Genomic DNA, 9159 nt, shown 5'->3' with positions numbered 1-9159 from the left:
GCAAAGCAGATGCTCTATTATTGTAGAGTTGGAAAAGACCCCCCAAAGGTCATCTAGTCCAGCCCCCTGCAAAGGCAGGAATCTCAAGTAAAGCATCCATGCAAGATGGGCCATCCAGCCAAAAACCTCCAATGGAGGTTACAGGGAACCAGGCAGAGGGCCTTCTCGGTAGTGGCGCCCTCCCTGTGGAACGCCCTCCCACCAGATGTCAAAGAGAATAACAACTACCAGACTTTTAGAAGACATCTGAAGGCAGCCCTGTTTAGGGAAGCTTTTAATGTTTGATGTATTACAGTATTTTAATATATTTTGGGAAGCCGCCCAGAGTGGCTGGGGAAGCCCAGCCAGATGGGCGGGGTATAAATAAATAATAATAATAATAATTATTATTATTATTATTATTATTATTATTATTAGGAAGGAAGAGTCCACAACCTCCCAAGGGAGTCCGTCCACTGACAGAAAGTTCTTTCTCATGCTTAGTTAGAATCTCCTTTCTTGTAACTTGAAGCTCTTGGTTCGAGTCCTGAGTTCCGTAGCAGGAGAAAAACGAGCTTGCTCCATCTTCCATGTAACAGTGCTTGAGATATTTGAAGGTGACTATCCTATATCCTAAGGGACGCGGGTGGCGCTGTGGGTTAAACCACAGAGCCTAGGACTTGCCGATCAGAAGGTCGGCGGTTCGAATCCCCATGACGGGGTGAGCTCCCGTTGCTCAGTCCCTGCTCCTGCCAACCTAGCAGTTCGAAAGCACGTCAAAGTGCAAGTAGATAAATAGGTACCGCTGCAGCGGGGAAGGTAAACAGCATTTCCGTGCGCTGTTCTGGTCCACCAGAAGCGGCTTAGTCATGCTGGCCGCATGACCCGGAAGCTGTACGCCGGCTCCCTCGGCCAGTAAAACGAGATGAGCGCCGCAACCCCAGAGTTGGCCACGACTGGACCTAATGGTCAGGGGTCCCTTTAGCTTTACCTTATCCTATATCCTCTCAGTCTTCTCTTTTCCAGGCTGCGCATATCCAGTTCCTTCAACCGTTCCTCATAAGGCTCGGTTTCCAGACCCTTGATCATCTTGGTTGCCCTCCTCTGCACACATTCCAGCTTGTCGATATCCTTCTTAAATTGTGGCGCCCGGAACTGGACACAGCATTCCAGGTGTGGTCTGTCCGAGGCAGAACAGAGCAGTACTGTGACTTCCCTTGACCTGCAGTCTAGAATGGCATTCGCTCTTTTTGCTGATATATCACACCTTGGACTCGTGTTAAGTAAGACCCCTTACTTAACCCTCACTGAGCTCTGCGCCTTCCACAAGCCTGTCGACCCTGGCAGTGGTTGCCTTTCCACTCAGGCTTGTTACCTGATTCTGGAACTTGGCACTTTTCTGCCATACAGTGGTACCTGTACAGGTTAAGTACTTAATTCGTTCCAGAGGTCCATTCTTAACCTGAAACTGTTCTTAACCTGAAGCACCACTTTAGCGAATGGGGCCTCCTGCTGCCGCCACGCTGCCAGAGCACAATTTCTGTTCTCATCCTGAAGCAAAGTTCTTAACCTGAGGTACTATTTCTGGGTTAGCGGAGTCTGTAACCTGAAGCGTATGTAACCTGAAGTGTATGTAACCCGAGGTACCACTGTATATGCCACTGAGCCTTTCCAGTGTGGTGTAGTGGTTAAGAGCAGTGGACTCGTAATCTGGGGAACCGGGTTCGTGTCCCCGCTCCTCCACCTGCAGTTGCTGGGTGACCTTGGGCCAGTCACACTTCTCTGAAGTCTCTCAGCCCCACTCACCTCACAGAGTGTTTGTTGTGGGGGAGGAAGGGAAAGGAGAATTTTAGCCGCTTTGAGACTCCTTAGAGCAGTGGCGTAGCGTGGGTTGTCAGCACCCGGGGCAAGGCAAGTAATTTGCACCCCCTAACCCCCAGATGTTGCGCCCGGTGCGGCCAGCCCCCCTGCACCCCCCATGCTATGCCACTGCCTTAGAGTAGTGATAAAGTGGAATATCAAATCCAAATTCTTCTTCTTCTTCTTCTTCTTCTTCTTCTTCTTCTTCTTCTTCTTCTTCTTCTTCTTCTTCCTGTCCCACAGCACACAAAGGGTGTGTTCTAGACCAGTGTTTATCAACCACTGTTCCGCGGCACACTAGTGTGCCGCAAGATGTTGCCTGGTGTGCCGTGGGAAAAATTGAAAAATTCAAAAGATTTAAAAATAAAGTATTTTATAATTTTTCATATTTCTGTTTACTTACTATTTCATAATAAAGTAATTATAAAATACTTTCTTTGTGTTTATTTGATTCCTATTCAAGAGAATTACTTTATATATAGTCAATATAGGCACAGAGTTAAATTTTTAAAAATTTTCTAATGGTGGTGTGCCTCGTGATTTTTTTTCATGAAACAAGTGTGCCTTCGCCCAAAAAAAGGTTGAAAAACACTGTTCTAGACCATGGGTAGGCAAACTAAGGCCTGGGGGCCAGATCCGGCCTAATCGCCTTCTGATTTGTTTTGCTCTTGTTTTTATTATGTATTTTGCATTTTTATATTGTGTTTTTATGCTGCGAACTGCCCTCAGATCTTTGGATGAAGGGTGGTATACAAATTATTAGATGATGATAATGATGATGATGATGACGATAGGTATACAGTGGTACCTCTGGATGCGAACGGGATCCGTTCCGGAGCCCCGTTCGCATCCTGAAGAGACCCATGTCTGCGCGGGTCGCAATTCTCCACTTCTGTGCATGTGTGTGACGTCATTTTGAGCAACTGTGCATGTGCGAGTGGCGAAACACGGAAGTAATGCATTCCGTTACTTCCGGGTCGCCACGGAGTGCAATGCTCGACCTGAAGCAACTTTAACCTGAAGCATGACTGTAGATTTGCCTCTCACACCTGCTTGCCATTGGGGTCTGGTTGGCCACTGCCAGAAGAGGATGCTGGAATTAAATAAAGAGGGAGCTTAAATAAAGATGGAAGAAGATAAAGTCCCTACCAGGGAAGAATGGCAGATCAAGTTGATGGATTATGCCAAAATGGCTAAAATGACCGGAAGAATCAGAAATCAGAAAGACAATTTTTTAAATAAGGAATGGGGAAAATTTATAACTTATTTTATTGTAAACAGTTAAAATTGTTTGTAGGATTGGAAGGTCACTTGTAGTTTAATGGTGAATTTTGGATACAATGGAGAGATAAAAGATTTGGATTATTATAAAAGATGCAGGAGGAAAAGATTAACAGTAGGACCCACAAAGGGGAGGAGGGAAGTCCAAGAGATTCCTTGGACTTTTATGTTGTGTGCTGGATATGTGAGGTAAAATTTCAATCTGAAAAACCAAATAAATAAATGAGGTCCAGCGCTGAGGGCCTTCTGGCAGTTCCCTTGCTGCGAGAATCCAAGTTACAGGAACCAGGCAGAGGGCCTTCTCGGTATTGGCACCCGCCCTGTGGAATGCCCTCCCACCAGATGTCAAAGAGAACAACAACTCCCAGCGATGCTACTCCTCCCTTCTCCCGGCTCGCTGTAGGCTTGGGAGTCATGGGGGGGGGGCAAATGGGTTGCAAAAGAGTGATCCGATCCCCAAACAAAACAGCCTTCCCCCTCCCTCCCACTTCCAGCCAGATAGCGGTGGATTTAACTTTCCACGTCAACACCAAGGGCTCCCTAGTATTGCATATAATTTTCTTTTCTGTTTTTCTTTCCCCCCCCCCCAAAAAATATTATTGGTTTTCCAAATTTACAACAAACACACATAGAAAAAAAATTACAATATTGAAAAGAAAAAAACGAGCAAACATATAAATGCCTAACTGTTTGAAGCCCTATTTAATTTACATTGTTAAGTGACTTCCTCACTTCCCCCCCAACTGAGTTTCCATAAATCTCATTGTAGCAGTTTTCCAATATCCACTTTCTAAAAAACTTAATTCAAATTGCTACCTTTCTTTCTCTTAATGATAATTTCAATCCATAATGTTATACAATTCAACACATTTTACTCCTAGGCCAATTTGGTACTTACAAACAGTTCTACTTATATTATATTAGAATATCTAGCTCAATAATCCTTAAATTTCTTCCTATCTTCTTGATATGCCTCCTCTTTCTGATCGCGGATCCTTCCAGTCAGGTCAGCCAGCTCCAAAAAGTCCATCAACTTCATCTGCCATTCCTCCACTCTTGGTATTTCTTGCAATTTCCAATTTTTGGCTAACAAAATTCTTGCTGCAGGTGTGGCATACAAAAACAATCTAACGTCTTTCTTGGGCAATTCCAATCCTGCATATAACTTTCTTAATGGGGGGGACTTTCCTGAATTCCACAGCGACCCCCCCCCAATCAAGAGTGGTTTTGTACAACACTCACAGAGGCACAGTGGCCCTAGAATAAAATAACATATAAGGAAAATAATTATAGAATTGTAGAGTTGGAAGAGATCTCCAAGGCTCATCTAGTCCAACCCCGTGTCGTGCAGGAATCTCATCCAAAGCAACCCAGGTATTGACTGGAGAAAATCATTGTGGCTCCTGATGGAGAGCGCGTGGTGCTGTGTTTTTTGCTTAATGTTTCGTGGACAGTTCTGCAATTCAAAATTTCATTCAAAATAATAATAGTAATAAATTTTATTTATATCCCACCCTCCCCAGCCGAAGCCGGGCTCAGGGCGGCTAACAGCAATAAAATAGTGCAACATTTCATTATAAAAATTAATTAAAATCCAATTGATGGCAACCATTAAGCTTAAGTTCTGTAAAGACTGCGAAAGGAAAGACTGCGAAAGGCTGCGCACATGGGAGCTAGTAGCCACTTTCTGCGTTGTCTTGCAGGGCCTGGGGGAAGCGGCGGAGAGAAGCCTTTCGTTTAATTTTCTGCAAAGCTGCTTAATATTCTGCAAAGCTGCAGCGCTCCGTTGCAAGAAGAGGTTGGGCTCTCCTGACGCCAAAGGATGCAGCGAATGCATCTTTGGCTGCTGAGCAGGAGAGCACAGGCAGCCGGAAGTCCATGGACCGCACAGACAGCAGCAGCAGCTTATTGTGAGAAAGGAAGTGGGAGGCGTCTCTCTCTCTCTCTCTCTGCAACCCCGCCCCCCCCCTGGCACCTGGAAGAATAGAGTAAGTGAGCTAGAGTGTTAAGGGAGGAGGATGGCAAGGGGACAGATCTCCTGGCCTGTGGCTGCTGTTTCCTTGGAGCGCTGCAAGGAAGAACTGCACCTCTGAGCATCACTTGGGGCCTTTAGGATGGAGAAGATTCATTCAGGTACCCGAGCCAAGGCCGGTGCTGATGCATCACCCTCTGCCAAAATGTGGGGCTTTCAGAGGCTGCTGTCCAGAGGATTGGGGGGTGGAGGGGGGGTTGGGATCTGCCTACCCTCTGTGATGGGACCTCCTAACAAAAGGTGATCCCCTGCAGACTGATGGAGCCTTAAGGAGACTCAGCAAACGCAACCCCACCCCATTTTGCAGGAAGCTCTGCCAGAATGGCTCCCATCAGTGTTGCAGTTGATTCATGTGAGGCCTGATCTACGCATGCAGCCAAATGAGGTGGTAGAGCAGATCTGAAGAAGAGATCTAAGGCTGGATCAGGCCAGTGGCTCATCTAGTGCAGCATTCTGCTCCCCGGCCAGAAACCCCTTAGCATCACCTTTCCGAGAAGAAAGTGAGCCCTCCTGCAACATTACTGCAGATCGGAGAAGGATAAAAGCTCCAGGCCACAACAGAGCCATTGCTTCCCTCCTCTCCCCCAGCCCTGCTTCTTATGAAGGGGCATAGTCAGTATTTATGTTAGGGAAAGGCAGGACACTCATCTTATGACTGGCTCTGTCTAGCAGATTCAGAATGATATGTCTCAACAAGAGTTGTTTTAAATTACTTTCTTTTGACCCCACATGCTCAGAAAAATCTGTCAGAATCTTTCTACAATTTCTACTTTTAGTTAAGTATTTTTAATTGCTTTGCTTCATTTAAGGGGGGCATCTCTCTCACGCCCCCCCCCGGCTACTCCTCTGTGTGACAGACCCCTCATGTTAGTCATATAAGTCTCATAGGAACCTAGGACACCATCTTGCCCAGTCAGGGTGTTGGCCCACCTACCCCAATATTGTCTACACTGACTGGAAGCAATGTTTCTTCAGGGTCTCATGCGCAGGGCGGGGGATGTCTTTCCCAACCGGGACGCGGGTGGCACTGTGGTCTAAACCACTGAGCCTCTTGGGCTTGCCAATCGGAAGGTTGGCAGTTTGAATCTGTGCGATGGTGGTGAGCTCCCGTTGCTCTGTCCCAACTTCTGCCATCCTAGCAGTTCGAAAGCACACCAGTGCAAGTAGATAAATAGGTACCCCTGTGGCAGGAAGAAAAACGGTGTTTCTGTGCACTCTGGTTTTTAAATATGCTGGAAGCTGTCCAAGTGGCTGGGGCAACCTAGTCAGATGGGTGGGGTACAAATACTAACATTATTGTTGTTATTATTTCTCTCTTCTAAATCTTGCAGTCCAAAAGAGGAAGACTCCCAGCAGGAACTCCGAGAAGATGGAGGAGAATCACCACAAAAGATGGAGCTCAGCCAGCTGTGCCGTGGGAGCTGCTTCCAGCTTCGCCACCACGCTGGTGACCTTCCCCGTCTACAAGACCATTTTTCGCCAGCAGCTCCATGCCTTGTCTATCACGGAGGCCATCAGCCAGCTGCGCCAGGAGGGCCTTGCCAGCTTTGCACGAGGCATTGCCCCGCCGCTCCTGGCCAGGACGTTGCAGGGGGCCTTGATGTACGGCACCCACGACAACCTCCTCCGGGCCTTCTCAGACAGTTCCCCCGGGCCTTACTCGCTGAGAGACCGAGCCTTCGCAGGCCTCCTCTCGGGCTTCCTGGAAGCGCTGGCCTTTGGGCCCTTCGAGAGGGTCCAGAACGTTCTCCAGGACGGGCGGACCGTGAGGAGATTCCCCACCACCTGGAGCATCCTGGAGGAATTCAACTCCTACGCCCCCAAGGAGAGGCTGGCCCTGGGTTACTACCGAGGCCTCAGCCTCATCCTGACCCGCAATGGCCTGGGCTGTGCCCTCTACTTCTCCTTCAAGGACCCCCTCCGCGATGGCCTGTCTGACAGGGGCTTGCCCCGCTGGCTCCCGGCCCTGGTGTCGGGCAGCGTGAACGGAACCGCCATCTCCTTCCTCCTCTTCCCTCTCAGCGTCCTCATCGCCAACGTGCAGTCTCAGGTGGGGAAGGAGGAAGCCCTCAGACTCCCGGCGGCGGCTGCAGCCGTCTGGAGGGCTCGGGGCAGGAAAGCCACACTCCTCTACAGAGGAGGGTCCCTGCTCATCCTCCGGGCCGGAGTCACATGGGGCCTCACCACAGCCATCTATGACTTGCTTGTGGACATCAGGGGCTAGGAGCCCCTATCCCATCCCGTTAAGGCCTTCCCAGAGCGGGGGACATTATTCCGGGCCAGGCCAGAGAGGAAAGGTCCCCGTAGGGGAGGCAGGGAGAGGAAAACAGTATGGAAGACTGTTAAGTTGTGGGTAGACATAGCAGACGACGCAGCGATTCTCCAAACAGCTCTTTATTTGTAAGCTAGAACAGAACTGAACTGAAGGGTTCAGCCAGCCTGCTTTATAGAGCTCCAGTACAACGTAACTGTAACAACTTTCTGTAACTATCCAATCACTGAACGTCACTTTCGATCCCTTATTTGCATATGTGGACCTGAACTACCTACAGTATCCCCCTGCTGGCCCAGGGTGAGAACTTCAGTACATAACAAGGGCAATGTTTAATCTTGGGGTGAGGTGGGGAAGAGACTCAGTTCTAGAGCAAAACAGCAGGTGGAAAATACAGGTCGCAGAATCCTCTGCAGAAACCTGAAGCTGTTGGAGAAACACCTGCTGATCTTGCCACCTAAGGCCTTCTCCTCAATCCAGTCTGTGCCTCCAACTGCAGTCCTCAGCACCATCAGAAGTGGTTCCCATTGAGATGGGGACCTGCCTCTGAGGAACAGGTGCTTGCCTGGGTTTAGGCAGGACCAAAACTGGAGGTCCACACCTCAGGTTCTTCCTTTTTGTACTATATGCGGGCAGTGCTGGTTTTCTAGAAAAAGAGGTGCCGCAACTCACCATGAATGCCTCCCTCATTCTCTTAGAATGGGAATGGTGCCCACCTGAGAAGTGCCTGAACCCACCTGAGAAGTGCCAGGTGAGCTCTAGCTGGAGGGAAAAACTTGCTGCATGCGGGTATTAATTAATTTAAGCTGCCGTGCTAAACAAGCATAAGGGGAAGTCCCTTTGAACACACTGCCACTTTCTTCTGAGTAAACACAAGGGGGCTTCCACTGTTAACAAACCGAGGCAGCAAGGAACAAACAATGCAATGCAATGGTTGAATTAATTTGCACACTGAAGACTTTGATAAGCCAAACTCACCTCTGACTCTTCTGATGAAGTGGGCCTGTACTTATTGCTGCAGATATATGCACCCACATGCGTACCTAGTTATTTAGTACAGTGGTGCTCCGCAAGACGAATGCCTCGCAAGACGGAAAACCCACTAGATGAAAGGGTTTTCCGTTTTGGAGGTGCTTCGCAAAACGAATTTCCTATGGGCTTGCTTCGCAAGACGAAAATGTTTTGCGAGTTCCTGCGGGGGTTTTTTCCTCCCCCCCCTTTTTCCCAAGCCGCTAAGCCGCTTATCAGCTGATCTGCTAAGCCGCTTAACAGCTGATCCGCTAAGCCCGCTAAGCCGCTAATAGCGCTAATGGGCTTGCTTCGGATTCTTTTCGTCTTGCGAGGCACCACAGTATACAGACACAAATCGTTATGTGTAATGCAGTAAACCTTGCTTTTTTAAGTGAGCTGTATCTCTGTACTAATGGCATGAATTAAACTGATTCAGTAGAAAGAACTTTTCGAATAATTACCTGAAACTTTTCGAATAATTACCTGTAAATAAATTAAATTCAAAATGTGAAATCATTACTGTATGCTGATATGGAAAATAATAATCAAAGTCCTGGCTTCAGAGCTCCCACATTCTGCCACTGGTTGGCGCTCAAAGCAGCAGTTGCAAAAGCACACAATTAATACAGTTTACCTTTTTACCTTGGGTTAAGTACTTAATTCGTTCCGAAGGTCCGTTCTTAACCTGAAACTCTTCTTAACCTGAAGCACCACTTTAGCTAAT

General features: G+C 48.0%; 1 protein-coding gene across 1 annotated transcript; it reads left to right on the top strand.

The window, feature by feature from the left end:
* The first annotated feature begins 4840 nt into the window (after window positions 1–4840).
* SLC25A53 (solute carrier family 25 member 53) lies at window positions 4841–8879 on the top strand. The gene is made up of 3 exons (XM_081899459.1): window positions 4841–5253; window positions 6484–8478; window positions 8768–8879. Exons 1-2 carry the CDS (start codon window positions 5235–5237, stop codon window positions 7374–7376), a joined length of 912 nt encoding a protein of 303 aa, XP_081755585.1. The 5' UTR covers window positions 4841–5234; the 3' UTR covers window positions 7377–8478; window positions 8768–8879.
* The last annotated feature ends 280 nt before the right edge of the window (window positions 8880–9159 follow it).

The sequence above is a fragment of the Podarcis melisellensis genome (genome assembly GCF_964234715.1).
Source record: "Podarcis melisellensis genome assembly, chromosome: 2".
Classification (NCBI taxonomy): domain Eukaryota; kingdom Metazoa; phylum Chordata; class Lepidosauria; order Squamata; family Lacertidae; genus Podarcis; species Podarcis melisellensis.
This window is presented reverse-complemented; position numbering and strand designations above follow the sequence as displayed.